Below are 13,365 nucleotides of genomic sequence, written 5' to 3'. Positions count from 1 at the left end.
TCCCAAGCTACTGCAGATCACAGTTTCTCTTACCCCTTTCTTACACAGGCACAGATTATTTCTTCCTCAAAACAAGTGCATGAGAACTGCAAGGTCTCAGCAAAAGACAGGGCCACAGCCCAGACAAGAGGGATTTCTGTGCCACCCAACCTTCTCCCCAAAGAGCTGCATTTTCAAGGCAATGAAGACAACTGATGGGTGTTCAACAGGGCAGGACTCGTGCTCATTTTCCAGCCCACTTGTGGGGCAGTTTTTTCAGGCTCTGCAGCTCCTTCCCCACTACTAGTTCTGTTGGGAACAAGCACTTGTACTCCCAAAAGTCAAATAATAAAAAAAAAAAATTAAAAATCCACGTTCCACCAACACAACTCTTAGGCTCAAGGATGAGCATCTTTTAAGACATTTCCTTTGCAAGTTTCACTTTTCAGACATAAATTGCAAGAAGGTGCAAATCTTATTTTAAAAGCTGACTGGAAGTGCTTTAAAGTCCACACAAGGACAATGGCTTTAAATAAACCACTCTTAACTGCTCTGCACTGATTTAAGTCTCACATGGTGCTGCATTTTGGAGAAAACCTGGCCTTGCTCTTTTCCTAAGACAAATGTAATACTATAAAGCACTCTGCCTTGATCTCAGCGCTCATCTCCCCGGGCCCCTCTGTTTCTGCTGCATTCCTTTGTGTTTATCTGCCCTCTTCAACCCTTTGCTGCAATCAGCTGCGTGCAGCACCTCGTGTCTGGGAGTGACATGGCTGAGGTTACAGGAGAGACAGGTGCAAGGGAAGCTCGTGCCCCGCAGCCATCCGAAGGAAAAGAGAAGCTGGAGGGGAAGAGAGTTGTAAGGTATTTCAGATTAAAGCAAACACCTTGCCCCAGGCTACACATTCTCTGCCAATGAAAGCTGCAGCCGCTTCGAGCCCCAGAAACAGCAAAGCAAACACAGACTCCTCTGCAAGGGGAGTTGTCACCTGTCAGGGATGTTTGCAAATTTATAGGGAGGTGGTGGTGGTGGTAAGGGGAGTAAAAAGAGCTTTCCTCATTTTAAAAGACGGGCTGTTTGCACAGGTTTGCAGTGCATATTTTGCTTTGTGAAGGCTTTTGTCCAGCATTCAACTGAGAGAAGGTGCTGTCTTCCACTGAAGACAAACTGGAACATTTATTAATGTACATACATTAATGTACTCCGAGCTGCTGCCTTTACAGTAAGGGTGAGGATGGGATGGAATTTCCCCACTCCCCCTTCAGCTTGTCACGTCAGTGAAAAACACTTCTGAAAAAGAAGTCACCCTGCGGCCTGGCCTCTCCAGAAATGCCTCCTGCAAGGCTGGGCTCAAGCTCATCATCAGCAAGAAGTAATTGCATAGAGAAAGCTTCTTGTCCCCTTTCCCAGGCAGCAGTGCTCAGAGAGAACAAGGGGAAGGGACTTTCCATTCATGTTTCACTGCACCACTGAGGCAGGGGGAGACTGAACAGGCCTTCAGTGAGCCCAGCAGCCACCACGAGGCTCTGCAGGCAGCCTGGAGGGACAGGAGATGGGAGGTGAGCTTGTGCTCAATGCCACAAATCCAGATTTAAGTATGGAAGGAGGAAAGTTACTGCTAATGACCTTTAAACTGTTAGGAATTGGTTTTTAGGAGGACATGGTTCAAACAGATCCTTATAGTCCACTTTGAAAAGATGAATCTCCTGTAAACATGGAGAATCTTTTGGACTACTGAGGAGATACCATTTCACTGGAGCTGTGCTCTAATAGTGGAAAAAGCCAAAATCTAGATGCTGATGGAAGGCCTGCACCCCAGCAAATGCTGAATCAAAAGATAACCAGACGTGACATAGGTCACCTCTCCTTGTGCACTTGGATTAGTTCACCACATTATCCAGGCACATACCCAACCTCAAAGCAACTTTTTAACCCTTTGCAACCTTCCTGGAAAGGGAAGAGCACTGCAGCCTCCCCAGCAGTCACACCACTGACAGGCCAAACCTCCTGTCACCAGGGAGTGCAACCAGAGTGACCCAGGAGCTCCTTCCTTGCAGACACAATCCTCCAGGTCACAGACTGCCAACACATCATCACTGGGCACATCAAAAATTGTGGTTGATTAGCCAGGGAATTAAATAGCATCAGCTTCTCAGGATGGAAACATCCTGAGAAACAAAATTTACAGATACCAACACAAATTTCAAACTACACTTTATCTTTACCCCAAAGTATACAAAACCCAGGAAGAACAGAAACAGGACACGAGCAGCTCAAACTCCAGAAATACCTCCTGCTCCAGCCTGCAAGAAAAGCACCTGGCCTCTTCAGAAGAGCTACTGCTAAGAAAGAGCCAGTCTGTTAGTGCCAAAGGCAATGAACCAGCAAGCACCAGTGCCTCACCTGCATTCCAGCCTTGAGCCATACCCCTGAGACACCCATGGCCAAGACTCATTACAAACACTCTCCAGTCTTAAGAAACTGGAGGGGAAAGGAACTCAACTACAGTCTAAAACAAGTTTTCATTCATATATGACCCTCAAGAGAAGAAATACTAGTGAAGAACCTCTGGCCTTGGTCAGCAAAATTCAGTTGTGCGCAGAATTATTTTAACCATGAGGTCAAACTAGCTCTAAGCAGGGAGAGTGCAGGGATGGTCGAGCAGCCTGTGCAAGAGGCTCCTCAGCTCTCCTGCCAGTTCAGCTGCCTCAGCCCTCTCTCCTGCCACTGCTGCTGCAGGAGAAGAGCAGGTGAGGAGCCAGCCAAGGTGGGAAGCTGGCCCTGGGGCAATGCAGCTGGAAGAGCTCCTGCAAAAACTCCCCTTCTGCCCCCAAAGGTTGAGGAAGTTCCTCATTACTCACCCACATTGGGTCATTCAGCTCGGTGTCCTGCACCCGGACACAATCCATGCTGATCTCAATTTTGTTTGTGGAGCCATCTTCTGATGGGCCATCAATGAAGTTTAAATCAATTGGCTGAACTGAGCATATTGGCCTGGAAAAACATAGTAATGGAGTTAAAGCTGGCCAAGTTCTGTTTTCCACCGCCCCACCACCTTCCTCCCCTTCCCCTGTGCCCAGGACTTGGGCATTACCACGAGCCAGTCTCATGGCAAAGTCAGGAATTACTGAGGAGCAGCCCCCTCCTCACCACTGTACTACAGCAGCCCCAAACAGGACAGGGCCCTGAGGGACACTTCACTCGCTCTGAGGCAAGAGCAGAGGAGTCAAATCACTCAAAGACAGAGCTCATGGAGGATTTACAGCAGTGATTGTTTCAGTGTCAGTCATGGCAAGTCAGGAATGGGAACAGAGTCAGCTTTCTTTCCACCAATGGACCTGACAGGGCAAACTCTGCGCCATCTTCACCTCCTCTGCCTCCCTGGCATCAGCAAGGGGCAAACACGCAGCCTGGACACAGAGTGACGAGCCCATTCCTGAGGGGAAATGCCAACCACGCTCACAGGAAGCGGCCAGCTCAGGCACCAGAGGCCTGGCAGACAATCATTGCCACTGCTGACCCTGCACTTGGTGCCCACAGCCATGTGCAGGCCCTCTGGGGAGCTCCAGAGCTGTCAGACACCACAGACTGACACGTCCAACCAGCACAGCCATAGCTGATCAACACGTACAGGATTCCAAACTCCCCAGAATCAATCCCTGAGCAGCCTAGTTACAGAGGCATCCTGCCCTAAAACACCTTCCATAGGTTCCACATAAGGGTTACTTACTGTTCCAGGAAGTCCCAGATGTGCTGGATCACCTCTGGGCTGAGGAATTCCCTGGGCTGAGAGCTTTGGGACATGGCTGACCGGTAGTAACTCTCCTTCCAGGAGAAAGGGCTCGGAGTTTCTACAAACCTTAAAAAACAAAAGCAAAAAAAAAAAAAAAAAAAAAAAAAAGAAAGAAAAAACAAACCAAAAGAAAAACACACACAAAAAGACAAGTTGAATTAATGTGTCCGGCTCAATGAAAACCCATAAATAGAAGCTATTGTGTGAAAAAGGAGACACGCTGAATGCCTGAGACATTCACAGCTGTACAACACACATTCCACACTGCTGCAGATGCTGCATTTAGATGGGAGAGAATTTGGCCACCCTTCCCAGTAAGTTAAATACCCATCAGAGTCCACTGGGATGTTGTGTCATTAGAATCCCAGAGATTCTTAAAAAAAAAAAAACAACCAAAAAACCCAAACAAACCATTTTCCCTTTTCCCTCAAATAATCAATTTCCCATATGAAGCAGGTAGTCTTCACAGTGGGTGAAGCAGCTAAGCAATGTGGGATTCCACTGTCCCAGGCTGTTTGCCTGTCTAAATGGCATGCCCTTGAATGATTTAGTTGACTTCTACACCCAGCCACTGCAGCTGAGGTCATGAACTAAGTATTGGATTGTGGTTTTGCTTGGTTTGGGGTTTTTTTGGTTATTTTCCTCTTTTTTTTTTTTAATAATAAAATAATATTTTTGTTTTCTTTTCTAAAGAAAAGTTAAATCACATCAGATTTTATCTGCTTGTCTACTGCCTTCTCACCTCCACCAATTTCTGAGCCAGACCAACTGATTTCCAGCAGATCTGCTAATTACCTTGGCCATTTTTATCCCCTTAAGCTCCCACAAGCCTCACAGAAATAGGTGGGCCCAAGAGGAGCAGTGACAGAGCTGGAGCACTCATGCCTTCCACAGCTGCACATTCTCATCCCACTGGCCAATTTCTAAATTCAAACACAGCAGCTTTTAGACCCATGTCAAAATACTTGACGGATGTAAAGGGGGTGGGAGGAATTTCTCCACTATATTTGCAGTTGACAAAAACTCTCAGTTCAGCTTCAGAGTATGAGGCAGGTGACCACCTTTCCTGCTACAGGGTTGGGGGTGTCCTGCAAAATTTCCATATGAAGAGTTTTTCAGCACAATGCAAGTGAACAACCACATTCTCTGCCAGGGGAATGGCCATGGCAGGAGCCAAGGTTACAACTGAATTCCAAAGAGACTTGAACTAATATTTGGTTTGGCACATATTAGTCCTGATTAATACAATGGTCTAAACAAATTGCATGGAAGACCCTAATTTATTAAGCTGCCAAAATTAAGAAAGAGTATTTCAGAGGCAGGATCACACTATAGTGCTTTTACTCCACTTTTCCTGAAGTATTTACTTCTGGCTGCTGTCATAGAGGTATCTAGCTCTCTTTACTGAATTTTTATAGCCTCTTTCATTTTGAGGATGACTCTGGTCTGCAAAAAGCTGGGCTTTCCTCACCTCTGCTGTCCACAGAACTCCATGCTCTTAAAAAAGAGCACATTGTTATTCTAAGCTAAAGGAAATAAAAGTGGCTTAAAAGCCCCCTGGAGCCAGTGCTGGGCATGCCTCAAAATAGGCGAAAGCATCACTTCAGTCCCTCATCCTTTTTGTGATTAGGGAAAAAACTTCCAGCATAATTTAAAAGTTCACAAACAGCCAGAAACAAAAATGAAAGGCAGAAATGCATGGGTAATAGCTCTGCCTCACAGATGGGAGCACATGCTCACACTTCATGTGAAAAAATAATCACAAATCCTCTGAGAACAGCAGTTATCCCACAAAGAACCCAAAATTGCTCCTTTCAGCCTTTCAGTCAGGTAAGGCACTTTCAAGAATGCCACATTGAAACCCAGAAGAACAGCTCTGGCCTAAAGCCTGTCATATAAACTGCAGATCAATGCCACCACGAGCCTTGGAGGAGCACAGTGGGAAGCCCTGCAACCTCCTCTGCTGTACACCCAGACAGACCACAGGCATTGCTCAACACCCTGCACCCAGTCCTGACCACCAGGAATGGGCAGAGAAACCCCACAATGGGTTCTCTCAAACCATCAAAGTGCTCATTTCTAACAATTATTTCCCGCTTATAACAACTGCTTTTGACTTGTACACTAAAAATCACATTTCATTACTACACAGACAGGAACTGACATTAATGAAAAAAAGAGTTATACCAAACCAGACCTCTCTCAGAGACCTTTCCTTCAAAAAAACCTCAGTGCAACAAGGTTCCTGCATGCCTCAGCATGCCCCAGCTTTGGACAAAGTTCTGTCTCAAAGTGTCCCAGTTCACCCTGCCTGCTCTGCTCCTGGGGGTGCTGTTCAGATGCAATTCCACAAACCTGCCCCAACCAAGCAGTGCAGAAGATACCAGCTGCATAAACAGATACAGCCAGGTTTGTTCCTCTACACCTTTGCAGCTAACAGAGCTGTTGGAAAGCACTGCTCCACCTAAGGACACAGCTGGTGCATCCCTCTGCTAAACACAACTCTGAATTTCTCTAGAGAGGTGCACTTTCCAGCTACAGCATCTTTATCCCTGTAGCCAGACAAGCTCCTAGCTTAGTGATTCTAGGAAAAGCATTGCCAGATTTTACCTGATGACCAAAAAGGCACATTTCCCTATACAAAGCCCAAGGAGTCTACTGCTTAATGTTTTCACAGAGACTCCTTCAACACCTTTACCACCTGTACAGCTCTATTTCCAAAGAAGGCAGCAAGATCAGGCAGTCAGCCTTGGCAAGGCAGCTGTGACAAGGCCATAGCATTACAGTAAGCTCAGCTTGGTTTCAGATGGGAAAGAGCTGCTAAAAGGCAAGAAAAGCAACCTCAGCTCAGCACAAAGCTGCATGCAAGATAAACTGTACCCTTCCTTGTGGTCTCAACAAAATCCAAACCTAGAGCTATTTTCCTTAACTAACAGCCTTCAACAAAGAGAAGCTTCATTCTACCAAACACATACTTAAGTATCAGAATTTCCACTGGAAAATAACACCTAAAGCCTATATAAAATCTGTGCATAAATTTCACTACTTTAGTGAATTGTCTTTTCTCACATCAGCAAATGCTCTACTTTCAGCAAAATAACTGTTGAGTGCCTAAATTTAAATATAAGATTGCATTGCTTAAATTGCTTCTATGAACCAGATGCTTTTTTTTAATTAACAAGCATTAAACAACATCCCTTTTACCTACATCTGATCATCCCAAAGGCCATCACAGGAAATAGCACTACTGAACACAACCTCTTATACCAAAACACTGACTAGAACAGAACAAGGCATAGCAGTAAGTCTTGTCTAGGTTGTCTGTGTTCAAAGTCTGCAAGGTCCTCACACCAACTGCTGAACAATCTGGCAGGATGCTTTTCACAAACAGAGAGCACTAACTGCACCAGGAGCTACAGGGGGATTTACAGCCTCCATCAAACTGTAAGCTGAACAGGACATTGCATCCACAAGCCCCTCCTTTAAAAACCACCAGGGGATTATTAATAGCAAGTTAAGTCTTCTCCCAGAAGCAGCACCTCACCAAGAGCAGCAGTGTTCCTTCGTGCAGTGCTAGCACACTGAGCTGGAGGATCCCAGGACAGGCTTCAGGCAGCTATACCCTCCCACTGAGCTCCCATTTATCTGCTGAAACAGGAGCAGCCCAGAGCCCAGGTGAAAGCACTTCTCCAAATTCACTAGGTGGGCTGGAGCCCCAGGCACAGTGATTATTGTGCTGCCTCCTGAGCGAGCACTGCCCCAGCAGAGCTGTGTTACAGCTCCTGAGTGGGGATGTGCCCCAGCTGATCCCCCTTGCCACACCACTGATGAGTGACATCTCTGAAAACACGGCAATGACGGCAACACGCACCTGTAGCTGTGCCCACACAGCACTCCATTTCAGAATTTACAGAAAAAATCCCAAACCAAAACCAACTCACCCTTCCAAAAAAGGAAGAGCACAGTATTTGTTTCTCATAAGCTGTGGCCACACTGCTGTTGCCTTTCCCTGGAGGTGAGTGTCCCATCATGGGAGGAAACAAAGCCCTGACGGCTTGGCCAAGCATAACGTAAAAGTGGTGGTGAAGTGGAGAGAAAACAAGCCCATTTCTGCTCCCACATCTGCTCAGTCTAAGCAGATCCTTCCATTCTTCACCACATTACCCCCTTTCCTACCTTCATATTAAGGACATTAAAGATAAAGCAAAAAAGCCACTCACCACCCCAGGAAACAATGACAGAAAGCCATTCAACTCAACTATTGCAACACAGCAACATTTCTCACCCCAAATACCACCTTCCACTGCAAGCAATCTTTCTTAGAAAGGGCTTAAACCAAAACACCCAGGTTTGACTTACCACTGGGGAAAAGCACGAGCTCCCAAGGAGAGAAAGACCCAGGCTTGAGACTGAGCATGCACAGCCCAGCCTCTCCTCTTGGTTTTGAACCTTAAAGGCAGAGGGCACCTGCTTGCGCTGATAGGGGTCAGATCTGACACAGGGTGCACCGCTGGCACAAGTGTGAGTCCAGCAACCTCCTTCCAAAAATAAAGGCTGTCGCAACCAAGAGGTAGCTGGTTTCCTTTGTGTTTTCATCGAAAACGGGCTTGGTGCTTCAACACTCTGAACTACTCTGGGGTGATATCATGGTTTGTGAGGAAGCCAGAAATGAATAAGGTATCTCAGTGAAGCTGCTGTGTTGGGTTTTAAGAGGTCCAAGTACCTCCATTTCTCCATAACTTCACTCAAAAACTGGAGCTCTGGTTTGGTTTGTGTTTCTCCAGCAGTGTGCAAGTTCTCAGAAACTATCAGTATGGTTTATGGGTGCAGAACTTTGTGGCTTGATGTTGTTGTAAAGCCACACTGTAAAATTTTGTAAAATAAAATCTTTCACAGCAGGGATGAGTAAAATTATTTGGAGCTTTCTTTCTGTTTGTTCCCAAACCACAGTGTTGCTTTCTGCTTCTTCCTATGAGATGTCTATCAATGATGTACAATTTTCTATCATTGGCCTGTAGTTCTCAGTCAGTGGACATGCAGATGGAACCAGCGAAGTCTTTGTGAGCTACAAATTTTTCTCTTTTTTCACAAGTTACAGTCCCCTAAGGAATAAACTAGTGGAATACTCAGGAAACCTTGATGCAGAGAGAAGAACATCTGTTCTTATGAAGACAGCACTTCCACATTATACAAATGTACCCAACAAATGATTAATAAAGTCTAAATAATGATATCTAATGTGTCTCATTTTATTCATGTGCTCTGCAAAGGAAGATAGTGTGATTACTCCCATATTACCTGTAAGAAAATGAAGACACCAGGAGGTTATAGAATTACTCACCATTAGTCAGCAAGCCATAAATACAACCTTGGTCACCCAAGTTGCAATGTGGTGCTTGCTCTAAAAGGAACTAGTGATTTTGGGTGTTTACATAGAGAAATTCAGAAAGGCCTTAATTTCTTCTGGTACAGTATACACTGTACCTCCTGCACTAAGAAACTCCCAAACTTCATTTATCTTCAGACACCAAAATGCTGATGCCCAGGAATGAAAATCAAGGGGCTGCAGAAATGCTGTGACCAGCTTTAAGACACACACAGAGTTCAGAGTAGAATGAGAATTCCAATCCAGACGAAAACCTAATCTTTCTTCATGAATTTATACAGCAATCAACCCCCTAATCCCTTCATTTGTGTACACATTAATACATTAGCCCTCAGCCACCACAGGGTATGAGCTGGATAGAGATTTAAGTCACAGAGGAGTCGGCAGCTTCAGCTCCAGCAATCCCAATCCACGTGCTCGTCCCTGCCTTCTCCAGTTACACCTTGAAGTGCATCAAAAGCAGTGGTAAACGATTTAAAGTTCATGAGCATTATGCCTAAATGCCTGAATCTTGGAGTCAGTTGTATTTTTAGTTTTTGCGTGGGGAGGGGGCTCCTGTTCAGATCACGCCGTTAAAACTGTAGGAACTTGGCAGCCCTCGTCCTGCTGGAATTCCCCCTGCTCTGCATTGTAACGCTGCAGTGATTTGTAGCCATCGGTACCTAATGAAGCTCACAGCTGTGCAAGAGGAGAAGGATGCTGGGTCTGGCAGCACGGGACAGGCGTGCGCCTGGCAGGCGATGTCATCTGGAATTCCCCGGAGCGCTCTTGTCCCCCTGCCTGGAGCAGCCACCCTCAGCCAGCTGAGCGCACCCTGGAAGCACCCCCTTGTAACCCCTTCCCAAAGGTTGGAGGCCTTTGGAAATCAAACAGGTTCGATGCTACCCCCTAAACAGACGGGCAGAATGAAAGCCAAATGGGAGACAGGCAGAATCTTCCCCTCGGAGAAGATTGCAGTTGAATTTCATCTGCCTCTACTGCACCTTTTTCTGTGTCTACTTCATTAACAAGCAGCCTCTCTTCCCAGCATGAATTGCACTGTAGAATGCATTTTCCTGCTTCTTTCTTTGCCTGATGCCATATTCCAAGGTCATAACTCACACAAGCCCAAAAGAGACTGATTCCCATCCTGGCAGAGGCAGGTTGTGCTGAACTAAGCTCACAAGCCATTATTCTCCTTTCGATTTTAAGCCGAGCTTTCAGGTTTAGCATTTTAAAATTTAGACTTCCAGCAAGTTCTTTAAACCCTTCAGATTGTCTTTGCACATAATGCTGCTCCTGTGTGTCAGTCCTAAAAAATAACTCCAAGAGAATACTGACACATGCATGGGCTAGAAAGGACAAATGTAAGGAATAGCAAACGTCAACACAGGATTATTTTGAGACAGAATAGAACTTTCTCCTATGGTTCAGTTTTTTCCCCAGTTCCCACATTTCACTGATCTGATCTCTCTCAAAAAAATGTGGACAGCAGCACAGGTTATGGGGAGGGGCAGCAGGGATATGCATTAGAAAATGAAAGAAGCTGACTGCCAGAAGGGTGAACCCTGATCTCAGAAGTGGCCAACAGCCAAGGAGATGTAGGGAACACATGAAGGAACAGGGAGTGGCAGCAGCAAAGGCTCTATGACACTGCTGGTGTCCTACAGCATCTGTCAAGGACGCACCAGGCAGGACTGTTAGCTTCTCCTGTTCTCCAGGCAAAGGGCGCTTGCCCTGCACACACCCTGTTTCAACTGTGAGCTGCATGGTATTGGGGGGAAATAAAGGAGCCCTGTCTCACAGGAATGCTGAGTGTTCTGCTAGGGTCTACTCTAACAGTGCCTCCTGATCTCTCTGTGACTTAGATTTGTCTTTTGGAGGCATATGTGTGTGAGATGAATGGAAAGCGGTAGGAAGGGATGGTTCAGCTTCCTGGTTGCTCTTGACTCAAGTCTTCAGTGCACAGGCAACACTGACCTAATCAAGAAAGTGAAACTGCCTGTACAAAGTAATCCTCCCAATTCACCATGCTGCAAAACACAAGGGGGATTTTTCTCCTTTCATCATCTCCTTTCATCTTGAGTAAGACTGCCTGCAGTGAAGGCAACATTTGCAGCTTTGTGGCAGCCCCTAAAGGCAGCCCTGTGTCCCACACGAGTGCCCTGGTCCAGTGCTGGCTGCAGAGCCCCTCTGGGAGGAACAGACTGCCCCTGCATTCCCACCGGGGTTCCCAGAATGAGCCCTGCAGGGCCTGCAAACGGCTGGGAGTGGCTTCCTGAAGCTGAGCAATTTCAGAACTTCCACAGCGCAGGAACCCGCTGCATTTCCTATCAACAGCTCATCTAATCAGCTAATACATATCATCATTGTCAGCCTGACAACAGGGACCACTTTTGCATAACAGAGATTTTGTCCTCAGGGCTTCAGGCAGCTCAGCACTCCACCAGCATTTGAGACTCTCTCTCATAACCGTAAACCCTATTATTTTTTTTTCATTCAAGATTTCCTTCAGCATCTTGTGAACTTTCCCAGACATCTCTTACCTCCCACTCAACTTTTGACACCCCCTTCTTATCCATCCTCAGAAGCTCAGCCATGGACATCCCCTCCTTTCTGCTCAGCCCTGACACCCACTCCCTTTCTCAGCCCTGGCCACAGCAATTCCCCCACCTGCCCACTGCAATTGGGGCTTTCTAGTCTGGGGTACAAACTCTTCATAACCCACAGAAGACCACCTGTGTGGAGAAGCCCAGGGTTAGAATGCAAACCTGCAGCTCAGGACACCCAAGCTCAACCCCCAGCCCCTGGGTGACCTGTCCAGCTTTGTTCTTCCATTCCTAAGGTATAATCCCCAAACTGGTAAAGCACATAGAGACTTGCTAACAATTAGTGCATCTCCAGGGAAACAAGACTTTCCAAATTTAGATAATAAAATAAAATGTAAATATTCAATTTTAAGAAAGCCTTGAACCCAAAACCAGTTAAAAGCATTTGCATTATTTTGTAACTCACTTTTCCAGTCAATCCCTTTCCCAAACCTATTGTAGTGGTGGTGAGAAGCAGTGCCCATCAGGAGAAGGAAGAGTCAGAGCTGCTGGACAGAGATGAGATCTTTTACTGCAGTAAGTGAGAAAGTCTTCTAAAAAGCAGCACAAGTGGGAAATCCAGGCCCAGCCCTCAAAATTCTGAGGTATTTTTGGTCCAAGTCCAAAAATAAGTGTTGTAAGAAAAATTTTACAGGCAAACTGTCTAGAAGCCACAAAACATTTGCAAGTCCCTTTAAAAAATAATAAATCTCTTTGGTCTGAGTACTAGATATTATCTGCTCTCGTTCAAATACCCAGCTGAGAACATGTATTTGGGTCTAACTTTGGAAGCTGATACAGGAGTTTTGTAGCCAGAGAGCCCTGGTAGTTTCACAGCAGGATGAATGCAGTGATGCATCCTCCTCTCAGGAGAGGAGAGGACAAGCACAGCTCTCTGCTGAGGCATCTCCTGATGGGTCAGTGCTGCCTCCAGCCCTGCTGCCACATGCCAACCTCTGCTGTCCAGATGCAGCTACAGCTGAAGACAACAAAGACCATTTTTTGTATCTCTGGGGTCAGTACCTAACCCAAAATCACTCCATGGCCCACTCATCCACCATCAATAACCTGCGGCAGGTGCCTGGGGGCACGTGGGGCAGTAGGAACTCAGACACCTCTGCTGTTGAATTCTGCTGCACAGAAAGATGGGGAGACCCCTCATCTTTCCTGGAGGAGCAGTGTTAAGTGCCCAAAGCAGCCTAAACCATGGAACCATATCATTTCAGATGCTCAGATCTCTGTAGCACCAGGGAATTTTAAAAGACATAAAGCAACAGACACAGAAATAAAAAAGGGTAAGGTCATTTTCAGGAGGTGTCAGTCATGAGAAAAATACAGCTATGACAGGTCTTCAGCACTGGACTTCTCTAGTGATTTTAGATATTTAATGAGGAAAATTGCAAAGTTCTGGAGAGGCAATGGCAAGAAGTCTCATCTTCCTGAGGCTTGCAAAATCAAATTCCCCTCTTTTGAGATTTGGTCATTAGTATTTTTCCTCCTATCGCAGCATTTACCCAGTAAAAATATTTACCTGATTTCATTGCTAGTTTTTACAAGGAGCTTGCAGCATTTCCTACAGAAATGGGACTTTCTTAATAATTGTCTGCCAAACTTTTGCAGTGTTGAGTGCAACCAGCAT

The 13,365-nt window shown here is 45.9% G+C and overlaps 1 protein-coding gene across 2 annotated transcripts in view; it reads right to left on the bottom strand.

The window, feature by feature from the left end:
- TP63 (tumor protein p63) overlaps positions 1-13,365 on the bottom strand; it is a 100,413-nt gene that overhangs the window by 76,016 nt on the left and 11,032 nt on the right. The window contains exons 3-4 of one of the 2 annotated variants that reach the window (XM_058031109.1): positions 3,711-3,839; positions 2,842-2,974 (exon numbers count right to left, since the gene is read on the bottom strand). In XM_058031109.1, coding sequence (XP_057887092.1) covers positions 2,842-2,974; positions 3,711-3,839 — 262 coding nt within the window. Of the gene's footprint in view, positions 1-2,841; positions 2,975-3,710; positions 3,840-13,365 lie in introns of those variants that run through there. The other variant, XM_058031110.1, reaches the window with a different exon arrangement.

The sequence above is a fragment of the Melospiza georgiana genome, chromosome 10 (genome assembly GCF_028018845.1).
Source record: "Melospiza georgiana isolate bMelGeo1 chromosome 10, bMelGeo1.pri, whole genome shotgun sequence".
In the NCBI taxonomy this organism is placed as follows: domain Eukaryota; kingdom Metazoa; phylum Chordata; class Aves; order Passeriformes; family Passerellidae; genus Melospiza; species Melospiza georgiana.
Note: the sequence above shows the minus strand (reverse complement) of the source record. Positions and strands in the feature narration are given on the sequence as shown.